Raw genomic sequence first — 27,684 nt, 5'->3', positions numbered from 1 at the left:
ATGATTGCTGAAGCCAGAGCTGCTAAGAATCATCAACGCACTTTCTGGTGACAGGGATGTGAGAAGGTTACCTTTAAAGGAATAAAGAACCTTACTAGCCCTCTACCCAAACAGAGATTACATTAAAGGGGAGTTCTTCCATAATGTCTAAATCTCTGCAGAGAGCTTTGTGCCCAGGGACCCCATCCTCATGGGCCACTTCATAATTTACTCCTGGGCCAGAGATAAATTACAAAATTTGACTTTAATTTGATTTCAAGTGCATCCGAGCAAAAAAGCTCTGAATCTTATGTGCTGGTCAAGGCTTAAACTACTAGTAGTGACAGGCTGTGGGAACACAAACTCTGAAGCAGTACAAGCATCTGTAACGGAGCTGGACTATGGGGGTATGAGCCTTTTAGGTGGCACAACGGTGAGGAGGAACTCTTGGCGTAGGTCTTGCAATCTGAATGTGACACGAGACAGGAGTTGGAACAGTGGTAGCTGAATTCCCCTTTATATGACGTCACTGAGCAGTAAGGAGAAACTGGCTTTCCGTGGATATTGCGAGGGAGAACTTTCCAGCCTTACAAGACAGGCAGGAGCACACCCACTGCTACAACATACACACAGACTGTGAGAAAGCCTTAATTCTTCTGTTTCCTACATTTTCATGTTTGTTTTACCAATCTTCACGTAGTGTGCTTTTATTAATCCATTCACTACATAAGAGAAATATCTATACCGGAGAAATACTCTGCCATTCTCACTAGACTGTTTCTGACCAAGACAAATTTCTGATTTTGAGATGTGCCCACATTCTCCAGCATTAAGACTACTGGACAATACTTTTACAGTACAAGCAATGAAACCATATAGGCATTTATGTTTTATCCTCCTCAGAGTTTATTTGCATGTAATTTTATACAGTTTATACTTCAAATCACACATTTATTCCTTCCCTTGCAAAAAAAGCCTGGAAAGTGCAATTGCCTTACATTACATTTTGAAACCTGGAACTGCTGCCAGTTATCTACAAAATATATTAGTAGATCAATATAATGTAAATACAGGATATAATTATGTCACTTTTTATTTCACTACAAACAAAATATCATTTGACAAAAATGATAATCAGTTCCAGTTGTTAAAACAGTTCAGTGTATTTCTTTCAAAGTCTCAGCATATGGGAATGCTTTTCTTCGCTCACTGCCAAACAATGATGAAAGTGGTACAGGGGAAAATGAACCATGATACTGAACAGTGTTATAGTGCTCTACTCCAATAGAGAATTCAGACTGGGGATGTTCATAAACTCCTTTCAGTATGAAGTCTCCCAAAAGATTGCTTTCAATGCTGTATTATCCCATTATACTTTCTATTTTGCTTAAAAGTAAACTGTATTAAAGTACAATCATTCCAAGAACTGTGAAAATATTTTCAGTGTTGACACAAGTATTCAATAATCTACATAGTGGCCCACAGAAGAAACTGTGTAAAAGTATGACTTGGAAATGGTCACGGACATCTTCCTCTTTGGCTTTTTTAAAGTTAGAAAGCTCAGACTTGTACAAAACACAAGAATCATTCATTTTAGAACCAATTCAAATATGCTTTAAAATATGTGGAACAAAATAAAGCATTTCTCTTTAATTTGGTATGAACTCTACAGAATACTCTGTAATACACCTTCAACTATAAAGAATCTTACTCTTTACAAAAAAGTCCTAGTTTTATTAAAGAACTCACTTGAACAATCTTAACAGCACGCCAATAATTAACCACCTTGAACTTAGGGGGGAAAAATAAAAAACCCCAAGCCTTAGTTTCATTACTATATTTTGAGACTACTTCTTCATGGTAAGTGATGTTTTGAAAGTCATAAAAGTGCAAGAACATTGTGCTCCAAGCTGAATGGCAGCTTCTGAAAATGCTGAAATCAGTATTACAAGGTCTTGACATTATTGAGATAAGTAAAAAGGGAAAAAATAAAATTTGAGAACATCTCCTAACATGGTATCACTGTAGTAAGAACAAAATGCTCCTCCTCCTGAGCATCTTAGGGGCCTATTGAAAATAGTCAAGTGCCTTTTTTTTCAGCTGTAGAAACCAAGGTGCACAGACTGTGATTTGAACAGCAGCAAATAAGCAGTATACAACAGCATCAGCAGGTCAGAGTCACTCAACCTGCCCATTTGACTGTTTTTTATTTAATTAGAAATTTACAAAAATGATAAATAGCAGAGTACAATACTCTCAAAGGATCCTCCCATCCATTTGGATAAATGTTTTTAATTACATGTTGGACTTCACTGAAGAAGAGGAGCCCAAAATGAGGTCCCACAAACCTTTAAGGTTGCTTTTTAGCCAAGAACTTCTGTTTTATTTATGCAAACTACTTGCTTTTAATAAGCAGCACTGATATATAATGAACGTTCAAACTCTTCATCAAAATGATAGAGGCTTACAAGAAATTGTAAATATCAGAGAGCAGGACCATTCCTGATAAAGCTCTGTAAGCAACAATTTGAGAATGCCAGCTGCTCTGCAATGCCTTAAGTGTAATTTTGCAATCTCAGAGCTACAAAGATATTTTTCTCTTTCATAAAGTTTCCTCAAAATAGTTTATAGCAACTTAACAGCTCTGCAATTATATGTAAATATTAAGCCTGTATTTTAAACATCTAATACTACTATCTTTAGTTTCAGAAAGCTTCCTTAGAGCAGGTTTTGTTATACTTTGTACTAGTACAGTATTTTAGCATTTCTTCTTTACTGGAGAAGCAACTCATAGAATATCCGTATCTTCAGTTTAGGATATCCATATTCTGAAGCACAATAGCCACTCTGCTGGGAATGTACACCTAGTAAAAAGATGACAAGAACAAGAATAGCTGAAAAGAACCATGAATCTCAGCAGATACAATTTCTAAGTAAGAGCATGTGAAACACACACACACACACACACACACACACACACACAGAATATCTTAGCTCTGTAAGTCTATAATTTGTGGAACTTGTCACTGATATTAATCACATTTAAAGCGTAATTATTGACTGCTCAGTCCCCAGCACTTGAGTTATACAAGACAATCCAAAAGTTACAAGCTTAAAAGACAACTTCATTAACTTAATTGCAGTCTTTCCTCCTCTCTCTCTCTCTCATAAACACACAGAGATATATTTTAAAGTGGATACCACTAGAGGGCCTCATATGATTTACAATGTCCAAATAAAAAAACTCGAGGACATCTAGGTCAATAGACTGCTGCAAATTAAAGTTGTCTCAAGGTCCATGATGTCATTTCATACAGGTAAATACCAACAATATGACACAGCAATGCACTCTTCCCACTCTTGACATTTATAGAGTTTCAGTATCTAAGCAATAAATTAATTCTCAAATACAGATATAGATTCAAATTAACCACTGAATTATTGCATTTTTCTTTACTCTTTTAACCTAATTACCATGAAAAAGATACACATATAATCAAAAGACTTCTCATAGATCACAAAAGAGCTTGTGACAATATATTTTACATCACATTCCTTCTGAGCAAAATAAAGTCGCAATCTGAAAACAAGACTGATATGTACTACCTACCAATTACCTTGATATATGGTACTCCATCAATTGTGAAGTGTAAGAACATGTTTTCTGAACAAGTCAATAAAAATACAATTATAAAAGGTAACACAAGATTGAAGATTATTGGCTTCATTTTGACAACATCCTCTTTTAGACTATCCACCATCCCTTTAGAATGTCTAATACTCTGCAATTTCAACTGTTATCTGTAGACTATAGTCTGATGGCATGAAAGACCTTCATAGTTTGCAGAACAGAATAAAGCAATAGAGCAAAGAGCTTTAGGAAAAGGAGAAAAAGGAAAGACCAGCTGATCTTCACTGAACTGAGGCATGTCCCATGCTTTTTGAAAGGCAGCAAATACAATGATTTCCCCTAAGGTTTCAGTGATAAACAGCTGCTATGGATTTGTGCAGGGAGAAAATACTTAATCAAGTCAAGTGACTCAATGTCTAGATAAATGAGAAATTTCAAAATTGTGAATTGAGAAATTCAGTGTTCTGGATTTATACGATGAAGCTGAAAAGGGAAGAGAAGGAAATAGGAATATTTTTTCTAAGAAAAAGTATGTAAGAAGCTACTACAGTTATAACAACAAAAATCAAATACAAGATATAATAATGCTTAATTAGATTATGGTCAATAGTAAGTCAAATCTTAGGAATAACAAATTAGCCTAGTTCCTTTAATGTCAATTTACACCAGCTGAGAATGTGGGAGCAGTTTGGAAGCACTCTACCAGTTCACTGCTGATAAGAATTTCAGAATTAGTTTTTAGCACTATTTCAGAATTTGTGTGAAATAGTAAATGGATTAGAACTATGTTTTCTGTTTGTCATGAAGACACGTAAGGCCCAATAACTGCTAATTCATTATTTTAGGCATTTCTTTTCTTGACTGGGCAAACTGAATGTGGGTTTTAATGCCTACTGATTTGGCGGTCTTTTTAATAAACCTTAGAAGAGCCAAATATGACATTATCTCCTAATCTTATCAACTGATATCATTAGTCAGTGTAACCACCTTTAAGACTTAAATAAAACTGTAAGAAGAAACAACAAAAAAAAAAAGTAGGGCATGAATCGTGAATACCTACCATTGTAAATTAAATATTCATTCCATTGCTGTAACAATGTACTTAGAAGGAAAAATAGCATGCAAATAAAGTAATAGACACTTCCTATTATAAATTCAATAGGACTTGTTTTTCAAAAAGTCTGAAATACTACTGTGTATGTGCTAGGGTTTTTTTTGCTGTTTTAAGCAGTCAGAACATAGATCATTTGGGAGAGGGAGAAGGGAGGGTAAAGGGACCAAAGAGATTGCTTGTGTTTCCCAGAGTGAGATGAAATCTGGAAGATTATCTGTCTAGGGCTCAGCAGTTCTTAGCCTTCTGCTTTTTCACTTCCACTTCCTCCTATTCTGACACCTCTAATCCCAGCACTCCTCAGATTTTACATGCCAGTATTCTGTTTTCTTTACGTCCTCCTATCACATAGGGACCTCCTATACACAGTGATAAGATCCCCCCATAGTCTTCTCTTCTCCAGGCTGAATAGTCATAGCTCTCGCAGCCTCTCCTTGTGAGAGATGCTTCAGCCCCTCAATCATCTCTGTAGCTCTTCACTGGACTTGCTCCAGTAAATCTGTATCTGTTTTGTACTGGGGAGCCCAGCACTGGACCCAGCACTCCAGATGTGGCCTCACAAGTGCTGAGGAGAGGGAAAGGATCATCTCTCAATGATTTGCCTAATGCAGCCCAGGATACTGTTGGGTCTTCATTCCCATGAGGCTGCCCATGTTCACCTTCTTCACCAGGATTCTGAGGACCTTCTCTGCAAAGCTGCTCTCCAGCTGGTTGGCCCCCAGTCTGCACTAGTGCATGGTTATTTTGCACTTCCCTTTGTATCATCTTTGCACACCCTTTGTATCAGCCACTTCTCCCAGTTTTGTATCATCTGCAAACTTGCCAAGAGTGTATTATTCTTTTTCCTTCACCACCTCTCACCTGAACTACCACTTTTATAACGACAGATCCCAATTCATTTCTATTTTCTGGTTTTTGCTGATTTCCTCCTAGCCATAGACCCCACATACTCCTGCCCTACACCCCCCTCCTCCGCCCCACTTGAGGGCCATCACACTTGCTGCAATTGCTCAACTCCTTCAGATGTCCGACAGCAGCAGTTTACCAAGTAGCCTGTGCTCCATCCAGGTATGGAAAAGCAAACAAACCCCAACTTTTTAAAGTAACCCTTAAAAATTCTTAGATTACATTTGGCCTGCTGTGACTAGTGAAGTACTAAGTCACAGAAAATAAGAGGAACAAGCACTAGGCCTTTCACACCTTTTCTATGCATTCTGAAGCTGGGAAGTGAAAGATACTGGAGATATACCAACACCATAGCTTGCTACTGAAGAAATACCTGCCTTCTTAAGGTGGGGCTAAAATTATTGTACTAGACCTGCAGTATCAAGTGATGAACTTTCAGGGAGATGCAACTCAGAATGTACCCGTATGGACTGTTCCTCTACTTGTGTTTCAGGTTGGACAGACTAACCAGTATTGTTCCTGAGCTAATGTGCATTTGACTGAGCAGTAAGTTCAATATTCAGTTCACAAGCATTTCTAAATGCCTGTTGACACCAAGATCTCACCTAGGAATTTCCACAGTGTCCTTTCTTACTTCTCTGTTTGGCCAGATGACTGCATCATCCCTAGGAAGCTGATTATTGGGTCTCAGTACAATATGCCTCCTGAATATACAACTGCAAAGCAACACTCCTGAGCATACAATTACTATCTTTTAGGAAATACAGTCTAGCAGAGAATGCAGCTATTACAACACAGGTTAGCATCAAAACACTATGTCTTCCCTTCTATTTACTAACAAGTTCATACCTTCAGATCATTCAATAGTTTACAAAGTCCTTCACAGATTTTCTGAAATTCCTGGAAGAACAACTCCCTTGTAAAAACTAACTCTCTGCAGAGGAAAACCCATTTGTAATGAAGACACACATTCTTAAGAGCAGGTCTAAGGATAGGCGACAAAGCATATAATGCATGTGTAGCTTTATTATCTGATAATCCAACTACAAGCTACATTGTTTGCCTTTGTTGGAATATGGGTTTGAATAAAACTGTTGGTGCTTTTGGGGGTTTTGGGTGATTCCAACGGATGGATATCTGTCTCTAGTTTTGTCTTTCTTTAACACACCAGGCATAAATTATTTTAAAACCCTTGTAAGACTCTCCTTTGAAGACATGAAGTGGAAGAGAAAATTGCGTAACAAATGCTAGCCGTGTTTTGAAAGGCATTCAGTCATGAAGTATGGTAAGATAAGAACATTATGTATATTATCAAGTGAGTCTGTCTTTCATTCCTAGCTATAGGTGGATCCCCTTTCTGAAAAATTAGTAACTTTCTTTTTTAAAGTTCTTGAACCTTAAACAGTTCTACAAAGTCAGAATGTAAGTTTAAATACTACAAAGACTAAGTTAAAAATAGTAATAGACAAATTTAGGAAAAAATAAAAATGCAATCTGAAAAAGTCTACAAATTTATACTCTCTTGATCTCCCTCTAGACTATTTCTTCACCAGTAATTTTCTACAGTCTTACCAGTTGTTGAAGCCTTGCTTCAGACAATTTGATAACATGTCATAGGATGCAGCATTCTGTTCTCTGCTAATGCTACAATTTTTTCCTAACTAAAAGCAGATAAAAACATGCCTTAATTAGTGGCAATGAATCTATTTTAATCCAAGTCTCTGTCTGAATCAAGAACTCTGCTTTTTTTATAATATTTTAACCCATTACTTTGATTCATATTAAAAAACATGGTATTCAGTATTATAAAAATAAATGTGCAAAAGCATTAATAAAGGCTAACATCCTCAGACACAGAAACATGAACGCTTCTATTGCATTACTCAGTTCTGTCTTAAAACACTGAAAAAGGTAACCATAGTTCTTTTTGCATTTTCTAGGTAAACCATTATGGATCTTTTAAACCTTTAAATTATTTAGTTCGCGTTTAATCAATAAACAATTTTAAAGATAATTCCAACACACTGAAATGCACTAATGAAGATAATTCTGACATTTTATAATAGGTCTGTGACTGTATATGAACTCCGTTCCATTCAACACAGCTTCAAATTTATCAAGATGCCTCTGGATTCAACTTCTACCATTCCATTCAATGTATCAACACCCGCCCCCGCACTTCCTCACCCCAATTCAGTGACATCTACAATCTGCTGAAGGTACATTGTCTTTCATCATTCCAGTAGCTGCTGAAGACACTGAACAGTATCAGACCCAGCAGCAACACATGGAGCCTTTGATGACCCAAACAGCTGCCCAGCCACCTAACACTCAGTTTATCCAGCCCATACTTTCTCAGCTCCCAGATGAGAGTGCTATAGGAGACAAAGCTGAAAGCCTTAGTACAGTCAACGTAGTAATCTCATGCACACAGCCAGTCATTTCATCATATAAGGCATTGGTTTGACTGATCAGCATTTGACCATATGATCATATGACCATTTGACCATATCTGTTTGATCAGGCATGATTTGCCCTTGCTAAGTCTGTGGTGGCTCTTTCTGACTGACCTTCTTGTACCTCAGCTGCTTAGATATGAATTCCAAGAGGATGTGATCCTAGATCTCTCCAGTGACTGAAGTGGTGACTGACCCCTTGCCTCCACACTCCAACCCCACCTTCCCCCCCCCCCCAAAAAAAAAAAAACCCGCACATGAACATAATGCTAGCCTTCTGACCACTATGATTTTTCACAGATGGTAGTCAGCAGCCTTGCAATCACATCACTGAAATCTTTCAAAATCCCTGAGTATATCCCATCTGGCCCCACGAATTTGAAAGCATCCAGCCTCTTTAAGGTATCTCTAACCTATTGTTCTGCCACTGCTCCTCCTCTCCTTTCTGGAGCATGTGGTACATACAAGGGTGTAGGAACAGTCTTTGCCCTCAGAATCCAAGATATTAATAAATAAATAAAGCCTTGAATATTTTAGCTTTCTCCATAGTGGCCATCACTAGCTTGACTCCTGCATTTGTCACGGAACTTGCATTTGTTGGCCTTCCTGATTTTGTTCCCCAGTGCCTAAGCATTGCTTTTATAGTGTCCCTTTGTTGCTTGTCCTTGATCTCTTACTTTTTTTTTTTTGTAATTTAGTTAATCAAAAAGCTCCTTATTGTTTTGTTCAGCATGTATGTTCTTGTAATTTGTTACACAGAACAAACAGGTTACTGGATATTATAGGTGAATGTTGAGTTTCAGTTAAAATTATAAAAAGAAAAGCCACTTATGAAGTGATAACTGATTTATCTTCGAGGGATGTTCTAGTAAAAAAAGGAAGATCACAGACAATTTAATGTAAAAGTGGTATTATATTACACTGGTTTTTATCTCGTGACCTCCATTTAGCTATTTATACTACAGAAATGTAAGAAAGAGGATGAAAAGAGTAAACAATTGATGATTTTCCAGGTTAGTTAGCTCTGTGCAAATAGTTTAGCAGCAACAATTTTTTTTCCTCTTATTATGTATACTCTATTATTCTTGATGATATTGGTCACAACACTCAAAACCTTAATCTCCTTTCTCCAGGTTTTCTTTACCCAAAGCGCATCACTGAGGTCAATGCATTAAGACTCAGGAGACCCAGACACTGAGATAGGCATCCTGGAAACCCTTTCTAAATTGCTTATCTCCTTATGCCCTAATTGCCCTTTTCACAAAAAAAAAAAAAAAAGAAAAAAAAAAGTAAAAAAAAAAAAAAGTCATTTCATGTAAATTATATATATGTCCTGATTAAAAACATCATAGAAAAGCTAGTTATTTTTCAGTAAAATACATAATTAAAATTTCTCTGATATTTTTCTATTCCTTGGAGAGGAGGGTCTCAGAAGCTCCATGCAGTCTCTGAATTATATGGTTTCAATTACTGCCTTCACTTCTACTCATCTCTGCTCTTCTAACCTGCTTCTTTCTGATGAGAAGTTTTATCCCGTTCTTCCTCACCATTTCATCAGCTTCATTTGATGAACATGGACAGAAGTGAAAACCCTATTCTCTCTAGTATCCTATACTTTGGTTTATAGCTCACCAACTTCTTGACTATTATTCGATACTATCATCCACTGAATCTCTCTTCTGTTCCAAGCCTCCTGCATTCACCTGAAAAGCCCTTCCAGGCTCTTTCTTCCCTTACAGTTCTTAGAATTATAGCATAATTCAGGTTGAAAAGGGCTTTGGGAGACCCTCCTGCTCAAAATGATGTCAGTGATGAGATCAGACCACGTCACTCAGGATTTTAGATATCTCAGTGAATTGGCCCTTTGCTACCTACACTAATTGCCCCATTTTCTCCGAGATGTCACAAAAGAACTCTGCTATTTTAGGAAACCATTAAGACATCAATAAAGATACGTGTATAGCAACACTCATAAGGTCTTCATGATGGAGGGAGTGGATGACAGGGAAAGGAGAACATCAAATCTATGATAGAGTCAGGCTGACTCAGCTGTGAAAAAAATTTCTGACAAAGTTGATTTTCAAAGGTTTAGTCAACAAACTATCATTGAGATTCTTTGTATTCCCAACGGAGTATTCATCAGAAATAAAGTGAAATGTGTGCAAGTTGAATTCACAAGGCAGATGGGCTAACAGAAGACAATGGAGGGTAGAAGTGTTGGTAAGTCAAATAGATACAAAAGATGTTTTTTCTTTAACCTCTTTAACCTTTTCATACTGCTTCTCCATTTAAATTATGAAGTAGTTTCATGGTATAAAGCAAAGCAAATCCCACACAGATCAAGGCTTCCAGCACTAACATAGTATATCCACTTTAATACACAGATAAAACATTTTTAAAGTCAATCTCTTTTCCACCTACATATATGGCGTCCCATCAAGACCATACTCCATTCACATGGGCTATCTCACAAATAGTGTAAAGCAACAAGTATTACTACTATTTGTCAAGAAGACATATGTCCACGCTTTCCAGTCATACAAATACTTATTTCTTATTTCTCCACTGTAAACATCCAGCTAATTTCCAGAAACAAGAGATTAGAAAAGCTAGTAAGAATTTCTCTTTAAAATAAAACTAAACACTTATGAGTAGTTTTGTGTCTTTAACCAAATACACAAAGTACTTGTGAACAAAAGTAATTCTAAGTGGGAAACTCATCTTAGATATTTTGGAAGACCAAAATACGTAGCATTCTTCAAATACGTATAAAAAACCCCACAAGCAATAAGTTCTGCAGCTCACAATTGCTATTTTCAGATCTGTCAGAACTAGACTCACTGCCAGGTGCAAGCACCAACTGAAATTGGCTGGAGCTGCAGTGAACCACCCTTTCTCCTACTTGCAGGGCTGGAAAAAAATCAAGGCCTAAAAATCATTTCAAGGTCATTTTGCAACAGATGGAAGAATTACTAGAACTCAGAGCTAGATCAGGAACTACAGAAAAATATTTGACAGTGCAAATTGCAGCTGGTAGATGCAGAAGGCAATGTCAGAAGAGTCTGTGCCAACATTTTCTTAAATTTTAATTAAAGTGAGGGCTTTAGACAATCTCATGTCTCTGCATCACTACTAATTGTCAGACACTGACATCATTTTGAGAATATAATTACCCATCAATGAATAAAATACATGATCACTTTCCCCTTCTGCCTATAATTTACGTAAAACCTCACACATTTTGGATTTCATTTTGTTAGATACTGGATATGACAAAGAAGGTATGCTTAAAATAGCATGAAGTTCTGTCTCCACTTTATTTTTCAATTTACAGCTGTAAGACATGAATATGAAGAAAACCATTTTTCAGATTGTTTTGCTTAATTTCTGCAAAAGCAGTCCAAAAACTGCGTTGTATCTCAACATTTCTCTTATCTTGTACACTCCTTTTCTTCAGGTAAGAAAAAGTACTTAACAACAACAACAACAAACCCTAACACAAAAAAGGTGGGTTAAGAAACAAGATAGGAGGAAAGAAAATGGCTAACAAAAAGACTTTGGAAGCATTCCACTTGCTTGCTTTCTTTTATCAGTGAAATGATCAATGAACATGAGGAAATGAATTTACAGATCTTAATCCTCAGGAGGTAAAAATAACAAAAGATCTTGATGGTATTAAAAACTAATCCTCACTTAAAACAGTTAGTTTTCTAATGACAAACATTCTTCCATATAGTCTTCATGTGTGTGCACATGAGGGGCAAAAACAGTTAAAGACTACATCAGACCCTTTAAATTCAATACACAAATCCTGATCATGGAAGTTATTCAAATGAGCATTTTCAAACCTAAGGGTCACTAAAAGCTTTTAGATCATTTCAGTCTCTGGGAATAATTCAACCTGTCAATAGACTCAGGGAAGCAGGAAGTTGCACTTTGACAATGAATATCATATATTAAGGTTAAGGTTAAAAAAAACCAACCCAGCAATAAGGATATTCTTAAAATAATTTCAGTTTTGTTTGGTGTGAGGACATTGTCAGTGCACGCCAAAAATAAAGAACCAGGAAAAGACCAGCATCTGGGGGGAGGGAAATCCAGCCCCTACTTAAAAAAAAAAAAAAAACAAAAACCCCTAATTTGAAACAACTAAAGAAAAAAAAAATGTATTACATGTCTCAATAATCTGCATACTAATTTGCCAATGATATAACATACTCTGCAATATTCCATTTAGCCTGCTTATACTTGGAATATACAGAACAAACAGTACTGTGGAGAAAAAGTGTCAGTAAGCTGTATCTGTCTACATATCTAATTATTGTACAGGTCTATGTTTCTACTATTATAATGACATTTGACACTTTTGATGTAGAACTGATGCACAAAGCATCAAAACTACTGTTTTCATATGGAAACTTAGCTCTAGTGTGGTACAAAAATATTAAAATGACCAAGACAGACTGATTTCTAACTATATTTTACAGTAAAATTTAGTCAAGTCAGAAGCCAGACAGAGAGAATGAAAATTAAGAATTATATAGGTAACTAAGAAAAAAAAAGTTTTCTTTTTTTCCTCCCAAAATCTAACTTTCATGTCCCACTACAATGACCAAATAAGGTATCAATAAATGACTTTGTAGATAAAGGGGCACTAGGGTATCTGACAGGAGCTGAAATGTGTCTGTGGCATTTAGTTTCTAACTAGAAAATAAGCAAGGAAAACTAACAGTTTACACAAGCATTCAAAAAGCACACAATTTAACAAAAATCCCTCAGAAAAGACTATTAGGAGAACACTATGGAGGAGAGGAGCAGAAATAAAACTGCAGTAAAGACAGTCCATTTTTACAGTAACAAAAAGGTTAACATCTTGATTTTACAAAGTTCAATTATGTGGCAAATTACGTATACTTATATATGGGTTAACAATTCAGAAGAGAGCAAGCAGTGAAAGGGAAAAATAAGATTATTTAAATCAGTCTAATTACAATGGAAATTTTTTGTGGATTTTTATATGGAATTGTCAAGGTATCTCTGATGATTTTGAAATCTGACCCTTTAAAGCATTACAAAACAGAATCTGTATGATCTGTTCATCAGAAAAAATTTACAGTGAAGTGGCTAATGGTGCTTACAAAGCTTACCCTCTATCCAGTTTTCTTTGCTCCAAGTATTTCATATTTTCCTTCTTCTCATTCTGAAATGTCACTTTGAATGTTTCTTTTTTAGGTGATGTTTTTAGAATGAATCATGTCACATTTAATCGTCTATTTTTATGATGCATTTTTTACAATACTGAAGTTTGACTTGAGCAGCAGAATGATTATTGCATGTGATTTCATTCTGTCATAGACCTGTGGGCATATTTTGCTGACAACATTTGCTAACACCATCACATAAAACCTCATGAAGTTTTGTGGTGAAGGGGAACTAAACTTTTTGAAATGAGAAACTTCTGAGTCTCATGCATTATCTAAGGAGAATAAGATAATGACGGGGGCAGGGGGAATGCTGTGAGTTGACTGGGGTGAAGTCATAGATCTTTTAAAAGAAATTGGAGGGGAAGACATCTACTTGGATTTTTATAATCCTCAACTAATTCTAGAGCAACTCCCACGCATGACTAGATTATCTAACAGATGGGATCTAAACTGCCATTTATGCTAGTTTTATTGTAAAACAGCAACAGAAGGTGTTTACTGTAACTTTTGTTCTCTCTCACTTGGAGTTCTATCTTGCTGAGTTTGGTCTGGTTTTCCAGAACTTTTCCCAATTACTTTTGCTTGGTGTCCTTTCACTGGCATTTTACCTCTATGTGGTGCTTGTGGCATCTTCTGGAGTGTTGACTGAAGCTGCTCTGTGAATTGGACTGCTGAAGGATATAAAAAAAAATAATGTGACCCATGGGGTTGGGTTTCTTTCTGACCAGATGTGCCATTGCCATGCCACAGCTTATGCTGCAAAAGTGCATTTGCTGCTTTGCTTACTTGTCACATGCCTCATCTTCCACATGCCCCTAGCAAATTGCATCTTCATATTTTGTCACATTTTTTCTGTCTTGAATGACTTGCACGCATCATCTAAGAGTCCAAATGTGAAATATACATTCCAAATTACAGTTAATTAGCTTGCAAAAGTTATTAAGTTAGTGGCAGATGCTCTCCAATCACTAAGACAAGGTATTTGAATTGGACACATGAAGCAAGAATTCTGGAAGCATTAGCCTGCTATATAACCTTCAAGAATGAACTCTCTTGGAGCCTCAGTTTCTTTGTGTACAAATGAGTATAAATACTTACCTACAATATGAGGACATTGTTGCATATACATTTAAAAAATGTTCCCAGGATCTTTTTACACAAAGAATGATGAAAGCAAAAGATTTTTTTTTCCCATGTAATGAGGCAGTTTTAAAATAAGCCAACAAAATAAATGCCACTACCTTGAATAAAATGAAAGGGGCTGAGTGTGGGGGTGCGCGTGAGAGACAAAGAGCTTGCAAATGACAATAGGTCTCCGGAACACAGCTCTCAGCAGAAGAGTTAAGATGTGACACTAGAATTTGATTTCTCCACTGTCATAGGAGAGCTATGGCACACACAGATCAGTGCACATACTCTGTGTTTGTATTCTACTACATAATAAATGTAACTTATTTACAAGTGTGTATATGCGTATACACATACACACAACTCACTCACGCCCTCACCTATATGTGTGTATGTTTTAGATATGGAAGTCTAGTCAGCAATGTAAGTTTTCTCACAACTTTTCCAGTGAACTTTGTCTTAATCCATATTGTTTACTTCCCTAAAAGAGAGGAAAATCATTCACGGCCTTTGTGAAGCTTAGTTTCTGTTAAGCTCATGAACATTAGTAGAAGTTAATATGCAGATACACACACACACATATATATATATACACACACACACACATGCACACACACACTTTTTTATAACACATACACATAAAAATGGGACAGTGACAGATTTATAAATTGTTAACTGTGATTAATGATTATGATTTCAAGAGTAATGATAAAAGGTAGTTTTTATTAGTCACCTCCTCAGCTAACAGAAACTGTATGCAAGGATATGCCTCCCACTTCATCTGAAGTGATTTGTGGGAAAGCCTCTATCCATTATTTATACCAGTTTAGGACTGTAAACTCTTGAAATTATTGATGGGAATAGAGAAAATCTGTTCTGCCTTACAAAGTTTTTCTGTAAACCGAGGAGGAAAAAACCCTGTCGGCAAATGCATGATTTGCTCTAATGCATGTTTGTGGATTTAAGCAAATGATTTTAAAAAAGCTTTGCAAATATCAGTTTCTACAGAGCTTTAATCACAAAAGCAGCATGAAGATGGAGTTTCTCAGACATGAAAATAAAGCAAATGAATGATGATATTCAAAATGACAATTCAAAAGCACATTAGAAGTCTTTCATCCATATTTGCTGGCAAGGAATGTTTTGTATGCCAAACACACTGTTCTACAAAAGTGCATGCAAATTTAAATGTAATGTTGAAAGAGAAAACAGTTAACCTTATAGGTCATAAATAAATCATAAAATTGTCACCTCTACTGTATTTATACGAAAGCTGATTTTGAGAAAATAAAAGATTACAGCAATGCACCTAGTTGACTCCGAATTTTCCCAAAGAAATTTTAAAGTTATTCGAATGAAAGCAGAATGAAAAAATCTTACTTACCATAAGTGATTTATGTCGATAATTGTGAGGATATTCTTCAGAGAAGTATTCTGTACTGTGGTCCAGTCTTTGATGTCCTCCATATTCTGGAGCATCAGAATCCAGAAGGATTTTATACTTAAAAAGATACTGTTAAGGAACTATGCCAAAATACTGTTAAATGGTAAATAAATCAAAACAGAAAAACTAAAACACTGTTGCAATATATTTCATACAAATATAATCAATTTAAAGTAAAAGTAGAAAAAAAAATCGAGCTAAGAAAACTTCAAACTGGAAAAATATATAAAACATATAGAAGCTGTATGAGATTGTCTTGAAATTTTCATCTTCGTACAGTGCCGAAAACACCTGTAGTATCTTCTGAAATCTTCTATGATATGGTATTACAGTAAATAGGTATGCATGTCTATTTGTACAATTAGATTAAAAATGGATCACTAAACAGAATTAGTGAATTGAATTTGAATAGGATTTCTAAAAACTACATAATTGCGACCAACTGTCAAAATTACAACCGTGATTAGCAAAATTTTAAGTCTGTCAAAGTGCTAATGAGAAAAGTATACAATTTTATAGAAAAAAAGAATATTAAAATATTTAAAATGTCTTTCAGAGTTTATCAGAAAAGACTTTGAATTATTACAATATAGAGGAAAAAGAGTAGTTTAGACTTAACAGAAGACCTTTTAAAACACAAGTATCAACCTGACCACAGTTGTTAAATGAGATGAGCTATTTAACGAAGTGTAACAAAGTTTAAAGGTTGGCATATACAGTTATTTAAAAGGATTCAAGAAGATTTAGGAAATAATAAAAGTTGAAAGAAGAAAACTTTTTTAAAAAAAGGAAATAAAGCGGGAAATAGACATAATACATATTCAAAAGTCAGTATATTCTCATCTGGGACAACAATAAATAACATGTTTTAATTATATGATTATTTCTAGCACTACCACAGGCTATACTCAAGGTTATTGGAATACTTTAGCTATGGATTTTTATAGCTTATTGTATGCAGATCTCTAAAGTTTCAGTAACTTTGTATTTCCTGTTTTGGGAATAATTAAAACATCTGCAATTTTTTTCTCAATAAGTTACAGAAACCTTTGACAATTCCTGCTCCTCCTCCCCCCCATGAAATACAGAGAAAGAAATAAGAGTGTTCTATAATCCATAATTTACTTCCTTAATTTTAAACCATGGAAGAATCTTATTTTGATAGAGCTTGTAATTAATAGGATTAGAGCAGAATGAAAACACACTCTTGCATTCATTGGCTCTTAAACTGCTACAGGGCTTCTGTGTTTGCTCAACCTTTTGATAATGGGCCTGCTCAAAAATCTAAGGATTTTGATATTAGAAGAATTGCTATTATTTAAGTCTTCTTACACTACTCTATTTCTATCAGCTGATGAAGAAACTTAGGAAATTTCCTGTTACAGTCCTACTACTAATTTAAATTTTTAGCAACAACAACAACAACAACAAACTGTTTAAGCAGTAATATAACACAAAAGAACTCTAAACTAAGAGTACACAATTTCACTCTGAGATATTTCAGTCACCTGATGGATGATCACATTGGTTTTCCTGACAGAAGATAGAAAAAAGTATGTATACAGATGCAGAAAAAACCCCCAAAGCCATCAATTAGCTATCTCTTCCCCGACAAGAATCTGTTGCAGCAAGAGGGACAGACAGAAAAGTCCACAGTTCCCAAGTCGGTTTTTGATTTCTAGAGGTTAATTGCCTAACAAAGGGGACAGATGACCTAATCCTCTAGCATCATCTTCAGCTTTGTTATTGCCTTTTTTTTTTCAGTATTAGAAAAGTTATACTTTATTGCCAGCCATCATCCTCAATGCCTTATATGAGCAATACGCATGTGCACATCCCCCTCATCCCCCTTTATGTTAGAAAAATGTCCAAATACTATTCATTTATTGTCACATACAACACACAAAAACAAACTACAACTTTTGGTTACTGTCTCTAGTATCCTTTCAAGCCCAGTATCAGCAATGTCTGATACTACTCCACTATATATTTTATGAACATGGCAGGGGAATACCTCCCTCAAGCATTTTATTTTTTGCTTCTGTGATCTACAGCGTACATTAGATTTAATAATTCATCAATGTTGCTGAAAGCCCTGACATCTCTAATGATTCCTTTAAAACTATTTACAGCTATTGCAATTGTTACAGCTGTGCTAATTTTAAAATAAATTATCTTGTTTCCTTAATCCAGGCTATAGAAGTAGGTCTGGCAGTGCTCTCTAGCAATACAAAGTTGTAATACCACTGCCTCCTGTCACCTCACAATATAGCTTTATCTGGCATACATATAATTAACCAGATCCTGAATAATGGAGTCAGAAAGCATTCTAAGGATCTTCATCAATTAGCGATTTCTCAGGGAAAAACTCCTGGTTTGGTAAAATACACCATTCACCTTCCAACTTAAGCCTCACAGAAAAGCTGCATTTCATTTTCCAGAATTATTAAGTTTCTGAACACTACCTTCATGAAAAGATTAAGCAAGAGTTTTGCATTTTAATTAAGCACATAATAGAAGCATTTTCTTTTAGAGTGAAGCCTCTTTTGTTTCAGCTAGAGTGCTGGGAATACTAACCTGTATTCTGACTGAAAAAAAGCCTGATTTCTGTTCAGTTTGATGCCTTGATTGTAAATTTCCTAACAAGGATGCTGTAGGAGAGCAGCAAAAGCAATGAACTCTTGTATAGACAGAGCTGGAAATGGAAAGGCTGTCATTATCTACCATATTAATTACTGAATTACTATGCTTTTATGATGTTTTGAAAAATGTATTTTAATGTAAAATTTAAATTTAATCTTATGCACGCTTAATGACACATAAAACATTACTAAGTAAATGTAAATCATAAGATAGAATAATTCATATTTTGTTTCTCAGACTTTAATAATGAAAAAGAATCCCAGTGCTATTTGTGTGTGTGGGGGGGTGGTCTTGCACAATTAAGAGGTTTGTGGAAGAGCAGACGAGAATTTCTACTGATCAGTGTAGAACAGGAGGGTGGAGGGGGGGAGAAGCCACATACTCAATAAACCATGTTTTTTTGGTATATTCATAAAGAAACTACTCCACATAGTCTGGTTTGAGTCTCATGAATATCTGTCACAAATTAAATACATCCAAATAAATTTAAAAACACTGGATCTTCTGTATTACACATGACAGCCATATTGTGCAAACTTCTTGAGTGACAGGTTGCCAATCAAGTTAGAAAGTCTGGACACAACTTAGCAAGACTGGAAATGTAGCAAGGGTAGCTAGACGTACAAAAAGACCAAGTCATCTTGACTCACCTCCATCCTTTCATAAACTGTTTTATGAATAGGATTAGGCAGTGTTTAGTTTAATTTTATTGCACAATAAAATGTTTAAGCACCCATACCTCTGGTTCTCTAATATTTTCCAGACATGCACCCAGACCATGCACACATGTGTATATATTTACTTGCTTCTTCATATGTAAATGAACTCTCATTCTCTCACTGCATTCTCAATCTCTGAAAAGAATAGCTATTAAGTATTCCATTTGTATCCCTTGCTGCCACTTCTTGACTTAAAAAAAGCATATGGTTCTGGCAATACAAACGGGACAAAGCTAAAGCACAGATCAAAAGGGATCAAAAACTGTGCTAAAACACTGCTACTTCATGTCTGTATACAGAAATTTTCAGAAAGTGAACTTAGGCTAGACAGAAAGGAAGAGAGGGAGAGCAGACATAGAAAAAACTTTCAAAAAGCTTTTGATCCTTTAAGCAGACTTGGGAGCAGCTGGCTGTCCTGACCAGATATAGCGACAATAGCAGCAATAGTGGCATGACCTCACACCTAATCCAGCCAGAAATTATACAGATATACAACCCAGAGCTATTCTGAAAAAATATGAAAACGTAATGGCTTCTATTTAGGGGAGTTCATAGAATGAGTTAATTCATCATTTTTTTCTTCAAAACTAAAATTGATTGCACACAGAATCAGAGAGATTACAGATGAAAAAAATCAAGTGTGGTACTTTAAAAGCGTCATTTTACAGACCATGACCATACAGACCTTTGATATGCTTATACATATACACTGAACCAGAAGAAGGCAGTCAAATTGAGTCATGAAACTCAGGCATACTTCCGGGCATACAGCTGCCAGACAGAAAGAAAGCACATACTCAAGTCTACGCTACTCCACGCACTCGCTGGATTCTCACATTCACTGTGAGGGACTTAGAGAATCAGAAGGTATGTCTACATTATCATTTAAGCTTGGGAGTACACTTCTGGAGCACTTCTTGTCATCACAGGCCCTTATCATGTTTTGGTTCACACTTCAAAACAGTCTTGGCACATTTGAACTAGATTCCCCTCAGATGAAGGTGAACTAGATGTGCCTGTGAAGCACAAGCAAGGTGCTCCAGCTATTAACGGGAATGCAGTCCACAGCACTAAAATTAAATCTGAAGTAAAGCATCTGAAAGGCATATAGTGAGGGCACTGGGTATTGCATACCAACGATTTCTCTCTCTAGATCTTATTCAAGAGGTCTGTGGTGCTGTAAATAGAACCTGCTGTACTCTATGATGAGAATCACTGAGACAATACTATAAGCACACAAAACTTAAAGCAATCTGTGCTCTTGCTTAACTCAAATCCCAAAAAATCAGAAGCCCATCTAAAAATGTGGATTTCTTTTCTCCTACTACCAGTTCTATTTAAAAATTCTGCACTATTTCAATCTATTTTTAAAACTCATTACTAACACCTAAAGTGTACCTATCCTGAGTATCCTCTGGCATTATCGAGCAAGTTTGTTTTCCACGTTTAAGTAGTAGGTTTCAAATTTCTTACATTTACTCACCTTCGAGAACTTTGCTGAGAGAAACATGAAATGCTGTCATTTAGGAAAGCCACTGAAAAATAGCTCCAAGCTAATGAGAGAATAGAGCTCATCTATGCAAGAAAGATGGCTTCCATTTCCCACAGAAGGGTAGGTACAATTTCAGGAGAAAATCTGAAGGAGAAAAGAAAGATCACAATTCATAGGATAAGATGATAGGATAATTCAGGTTGGAAGGGACCTCTGAATGTCAGCTCTGAGGTCAGACCAGGCTGCTCAGGGCTTTATCCAGTCAAGTCTTGAAAATCTCCAAGGATGGAGGCTGCATAGCCTCTCCGAGATACCTGTACCAATACTTGACCGTCAGCATTGTGAACAAGTTTCTCTTCTTAATTCACAAAACAGGAAAAGCAATGTCTGCTATTACACTTGAAGCTAGACAACTTGTATCAAGAGGGCAACCGCCATCTAGGATACTCCAGAGTTTAGACTGAATTTATTGGGACCATAACCTACATTTTCACAACAACAAAAGATACCTGGTAGGCAATCAGAAGTAGGTAGGAAAGCTGTTGGAAGAAGTGCCCAGATGGAGAAGGCAAGAGTATCACCACAAGCCGACATACAACTTTCAAGTACAAAGATACACCAGCTGGTTCAAGAAGGTGCCAAACGCAAGAGTAATGAACCAGAGCCTGGATGTTCCTGAGGAACGTACTTACTCTACAGAAAGCAAGAACAGAAACTGTCCTGGCTGCAGTTTTCATTGCCAAATTGCTCCCTGTTAAAATAAAATAAGATATCCTGGCAACAAGTAAAGAATGCAAAACAAGAAAAGGTAAAACCAGGCACACCAACACCTGTATAACTGACAGTCATTATTCCTCAAGACAAATTGAAAGAAAGAGGAAAAGAAGATATTGAAGGCCAACAACCATGAAAGGCCTCATAAAGGTGGCTAAAGTGGCTAAGGCTGTTAAAAAAAGGAAAGAAACAAAAAAGTAGTCTAGAATTCCACTAGACAAGCAGATAGAGAAAACTCATTTGGGTGAGTTTTCAAATCAAATTAAACATCCTGGCCTAATGAACTTCAAGACAGAATGATTAGAGGATATTTGAAGCCATTTAGTAATTAACTTACGGCATAGTACTGCAACAAACAAACAACTCCAAGCCCCCCAAATATTGTACTTTTTTCTTCTACTGGAAAGGTAGAAGGGCAGAAGAAAAGAAGCTGAGGAATTACAGACAGGCTAGTCTTATTAGCTGTAGTTCTTGGGGAAAAAAAAATCTGGAAAAAGAAATTAAGTTTGTAAATCCATGTTTGTTGATAATCCGGTAATCAAGAACACAGGTTGAACAAGAGCATGATGATTTGCTTTCTCAGTCTCAAAAAAAGGGGACATAGCTTAATTTTCATGAGACTTCTGACACTGCAGAAAATTTGTGCAAGAAAACTCAGTGTGAGATCTTATGGAAGGGAAAGGGAATATTTATTTATAAAATCTTTAAGTTAATTTGATTTTCACCCACTCACACTCATTTTCTCATAGATTTCATTCACTCTCATACCTATACATTCGCAAGCACCAAGTCCTGTGTGCCCAACTGGTCTGGCACTTGCATACGATGCCGAGGACAAGGCGTGTCAACTACACTCAAGTTTTCCTCATGTCTCTTAGGTTCCTCTTGATGTGCAATGAGGACCCAGCTGCAGACAAGTCTTCTACAGCCTGCAGAAATCAACAGTCCTTATGGTACGTTCTGCTTTGCTTCAGAATCTTGATTACTTCAGTCACCATAAGTTTTAGGGAAGGCTGCTGCTTACTGCCTGTTTTTCCATGTTTATTTGAAACAAGTGTCTGTTTTCCTGCTGAGATAATGGGAAAAAGGAATAGCTTAAATTAAACCTTCTTGCCATCCCACTGCTGTTAGAATGCAGGGTCTTCTCCTGACAAGTCATCTGTGCTGCAATCTTATCAGTGAATGCCTTTTTGTCTTAACACAAAATCAGATCCCCCCATTTTACTACTGAGAGCTTTAGCCTTCATTATCAATGCAGGCCATTCTTTTAATCCTTGTTTTATTGCTTTTGCTAGTTCTTTCACACGTACATTTCCATTCACATACTTTGCTCACGCCAATAATACTTCTCTTACAAATCTATTAGTATTTTGCAGATGACAAAACAAAGCTAATGGTGATTTCAGCTACGACACAGGACCCAGATCAGAATTAAAAATGATACTGATAAATCCAAGAAATGGTCCACGGTGAAAGTTTAGCTGGGTTAAAATGTTAAATGCTGCGTAGACAGTAATAACAGAAATACTTAACTGTGCAAATATAAGATGAAAGGAAGAAGAAAAAAATTAGGAAACAGTTATTAAAAAGTGACATGTGGATTACAAATGCAACATGCTGTGGCACAAACACTGCATAGAATGAGTTTTCAAGACCACGAATCTTTCTACTTCTCCAGCACCGGTAAACTGTCAAAGAGCTGTGACCAGCCTGGGCACTAGACTTTGAGAAAAGATCAAAGCTAATTCCGTAGGAATGGCTGAAAGACTTTAACAAGAGAAGACTGAAGAAAATGACAACAGTGTCAACAAAATAATAAAAGGAAGTCTCCAATTCCCTGCAAATAGAATCAATAATAAAACTGTTCGAAAATAGACTTAAGCTAAACATTAAGAAAATCATTTTAATAGCACAGCTAATGATGCACTGGAATAGACTGACTACGAATTTGGGGGAAATTATTTTGAAATTACTGAGGCTGATGTAATAATTTAAGTGGAAAACAAATCAAATTCCCTTCTCTGCCTCCTCCCCTTCCCCTTTTAGCCAATTCCCTTTTGAATAGAGAAAAAAAAGTTGCCTTACTGAATCTTTACTGCAGACCGGGCTTCGAAGCCTTGGAATCAGCCATTACATCACAGAAATGTCTAGACAGTACTAAAAACATGGAAGTTCATGAATGGTTTCCATGCTAACATTCAAAATTTTATCTACAATCAGAGCGCTAGAGACAACTGACGTAGATGTTGATTATTCATCTATCTCCAAACTGAAGCAAATTAGGCAGAAATAATGTTAGCTCAAGCTGTTTGTTTCTCATGAAAGGATTCTGAAAGAGCATAATTTATGAGGTAAAATTCCACTATCAGCACATAAATGTTTTCTCCTTTCCCTCACACAATGAAACACTAATTGGGAAATAGCATATGCTGCTCTAATAGTTGTACAGATTACGTTGCTGGAAACCTGTATCTTTTCCTCCTCAAACCAAACTTTTTCAAGATGCATTACCACATTGGTGTGCTTTATTTCTTATTCACATATCTTAACCTTAACATATAAACCACCTTGATGGAATTTGGCACTTAGCAGATCCTAAATTAAGTCCTTAGTCTTCATTTGCTGAATAAACCCTGCATTCTAATAGGCAGGGACAGTTACATAACTGCACTTCAAAGCAGTCTGCATAAAAAAAGCAGCTACAAAGCAACATCTTTGCCTTCAGCAATCACACTCCAGTGACTCATTCAAGTGACCTTATTTGCTTATTAGAAGCTCTAGGTGCAGACTGCGAATGTCAGAGCTCCTGAATTTACATTTTTTTAAAGTATATCTTTGCAGCATTTTAATAACAATATTCGTGAGATCTCAGGTTACATGTAGCTATTTACTTATCTACAACTGTGACTTGGAATATATTTATTCACCCTAAACCCACGACAACAATATATGTACTACTCTTTGCTATTCATTCACTCTAGTTTTTTAATACTCCGATATGTTCTGCCATATAAAAATGACAACGTCTGTAATGAAGTAACCATTTCTTCTCACAACATCTTTTTCCTACATGCTTTACCAGTATATGAGAATACGAAATGTCAAGATGCAAACAGAGATAAACTATTAGAGAGTTGTATTGCTCAACAACATTTTTGGACTTTCATGTTCACATATAAAAATAAGGTCTCAGTATTTGAATGTCTCATATTAGGCCACATCATCTTTGGATAATGAGAGGCAGAACAAAGCAACTCAATTTCAAGGAAATTTCACAAGACAATAGAGAACATGGTGGTGGTAGACAAGTGTATAAAAACTGACTCCGAACTAGCTGTGACAGATCATATGGCTGGTTTGTATGGAACAAGAGGGACTGTAATGTCTACTAGACATTATTTCTTTTACAAAAGTACCGTTTGTTACACCAACAGCCTACATACAGTAAAGAACAGCTACAGAAGAATGAGATCTTCAAGGAGATCAAAACAGAGGAACGTCTGCAAAAATGTAGGCCAGAAAGGCAGTAAGCTCTGTATCTCTTAGTATATCTGATAACCTATTCGAGAAACTGTATACGACAACAACTTAAGGATATATGGTACTATAAGATACTGGTATGTCAAGCTCATCCACTTAAAGGCAAATTTATCGCATGTCAAACTCAGATTAACTGGAATAATCTAATCTGCTACAGAACCTTAAATCTAGGTATGGGCTACTGCAATGATCTTCATTTCCCACAATTCCCAATATTGTTCACATAAACTTTCTAATAAAAGAATTTAATCAATATATTATAGCATTTTGCTCTTCAGGCTAATTCAGTAACTGCCTCTCTTCTGAGACTATAAAAACAACTGACTACTGACTTCTTAAAAAAAAAAAAAAGAAATAGCAAAAAACTCATGCTTTTAAGTGCTTCTACTTCACGTTTAAGATCCATACAGTGAGTAAAAATGGCTTTAAAAGTGGAAAAAAACGTTCTGAAGATTTCACATTACAAATGACAAGATCTGTTACCAACACTGCATAAAACATCTAATAAGCATATCCAAAACTGGACAGCAGTGTCTCCCACACGTTAACTTTTGTTTTTTGGTCTTCCAATTTGAGGAGATATGAACAGAATAAGGAATTCTCAGGACTCTTCTATATAAATAGAATTAAAGATCATGTATGGGCTCCTCACCTGGGAAAACTGACGCAACTTCAGTTACTCACTTTCAGCGCATACTTTAGAACTTACATAACTTCGAGTTTGCTGTGAATTAAGATGATCCATACAGTTAGTTACTACTGCTCAGTCAAGGAAGTCTGAGGTTCTGATGTAACCTGATTCTGATTCTTAGCTGTTTCAGAGGGCCATTTCACTGACTACCCGTATCTTCTCAGTTCTAATGCCAAGACATTAGACACTTCAAGTTCAACTGAGATGGTCTCCTGAAAATGCGTGCTTATGCATGACATATGCCCATACCAGCTATTACTAAGAACTCAGCAGTTCCTTAACATGCTTGACAGCAGTTCCCCAACTCTAGAGCTTTCCTTGGATTAGAAATCAGCTTTTTACACAGAAAAATGGGACAATGGAGCACTTTTCTCTTCATCTGCATTTTACAAATGAAGAAAAGATACTGAGAACTGAGAATGCCATTGTTAGATACATTATTGCCTACCTTTACCCCCAGACAGAATTGAATCAAAAAGTTAGGGATATTCAAGGTGTCTATGGACAACTGTTACTGTTCAAGAATGTTGCTCGCAACAGGCACTAAACAGAAGTGAGATTTTATGGTGCAGGTATCAGGGTATGTTGTCTTATTTGATGCATGCAGCCAAAACACCTTACTTAGAAAAGAAATCCCAGCGGTTCATCCCATGTGATGACCTCTGGATGAGAGCAGAGTGACCTTGTTGGAACATACCATAAATAAGCTTCCGAGAATCAGAGAGGTCTTAATTAACGTGAATATTATTTTCATTTCAAAGATCAAAGAGGAATAAAAATAAATAAATAAAAATAACTGCCTAATTAAAAGGTTTTTACCTAAATTTAACTACTCCCCCCCACACACTACTCCTTTACTATATTCCCCTTTCTATGTCCAACAGTTTAGGATGAAGCATTTTGATTTTTATTTCAAGGATGAAAAAACCTATTGCAATCCCTTGAATTTTACTGAGCTTGATGAAGATTTATTCAACATGCTGTTAAGCTGAAACTACATTTTTGAGCAGCTAAATTATTTTTCTAAACAAACATGCCCAATTCTAGCCTCAAAGTACCTTTATGAGGGTAGAATTCCCCCCCCCCCCTCCAAACTGAGAAGAGGTTTCATAGATGGCCAGCCACATGAAACACTTCAGCTTTTGAAGCATGAAAATTTGTTTAGGCCAGCTTTGTGAACCACAACTTGTACTATCATTTACAATATATTTGCCTAAGTACACGTAGTATTCAGAATTATTTGCTTCTTTAGAATCCTAGATACTGGAAAGGAGAGAAGGCTTCTATCTTCAGACTTAACCTAAGGTCAATCAGGCTGAAATCTAGTTGGCAATATTTCACTCCAAGGATCTTCTGGAATTTCGCATTGTTCATACATTGATCTGCCACAGAATAAAACCAGTAGGAGAAGACTGTTGAAAAGGTGATTTAAAAGGAAGGTTCTACATTCGAGATTCTCAAGGGAGAAAACTAAATTAAGAGCAGCTGACCACTCCCCCTCAAAATTGCAACAAAATTGCAAACAGTACAATACAGGGAAAAAAGACAACACTTCCCTAACTAAATGAACAAAACTTTCAAAACTAAGGTACATTATGTTATATAGACAAAAAATAGCAATAACATCATTTAGACCCCTCAGTTCCTACCAGAAGGAGCAGATCCTTTGTGACATACTGAGGAAAGAGAACCACAAAATTCACTAGTTGTTGAGGGTGGTGAGCCTAGTGGAAGTAAAACTTAAAACAAGACCTTTTATAAAAGCAGATACACTGTTCATAATTGGCTATTTCATTAGCAATAAAAGCTTTAGGTTAGAGAATGAAGAATTAATATGGGTCTTTACTACCATCTTGCTTTAACAAAGGCCTATCTTTTACATTTAAACTGTCTACTATATGCGATGCACATAAAATATATATCACACACGCTCACAGGAAAGGAGTATGTATTGGGGCTAGCACAT

General features: G+C 36.1%; 1 protein-coding gene across 4 annotated transcripts in view; it reads right to left on the bottom strand.

Moving 5' to 3' along the window:
* Window positions 1–861: 861 nt before the first annotated feature.
* The window catches only part of GBE1 (1,4-alpha-glucan branching enzyme 1), a 160,445-nt gene continuing 133,622 nt past the window's right edge, over window positions 862–27,684 (bottom strand). For 3 of the 4 annotated variants that reach the window (XM_064523189.1, XM_064523202.1, XM_064523206.1), the window contains 3 exons: window positions 15,800–15,919; window positions 13,896–13,958; window positions 862–2,843 (listed from right to left, as the gene is read on the bottom strand). In XM_064523189.1, coding sequence (XP_064379259.1) covers window positions 2,787–2,843; window positions 13,896–13,958; window positions 15,800–15,919 — 240 coding nt within the window. In that variant the 3' untranslated portion in view covers window positions 862–2,786. The remainder of the gene's footprint in view (window positions 2,844–13,895; window positions 13,959–15,799; window positions 15,920–27,684) is intronic. The other variant, XM_064523195.1, reaches the window with a different exon arrangement.

The sequence above is a fragment of the Dromaius novaehollandiae genome, chromosome 1, assembly GCF_036370855.1.
Source record: "Dromaius novaehollandiae isolate bDroNov1 chromosome 1, bDroNov1.hap1, whole genome shotgun sequence".
NCBI lineage: Eukaryota > Metazoa > Chordata > Aves > Casuariiformes > Dromaiidae > Dromaius > Dromaius novaehollandiae.
This window is presented reverse-complemented; position numbering and strand designations above follow the sequence as displayed.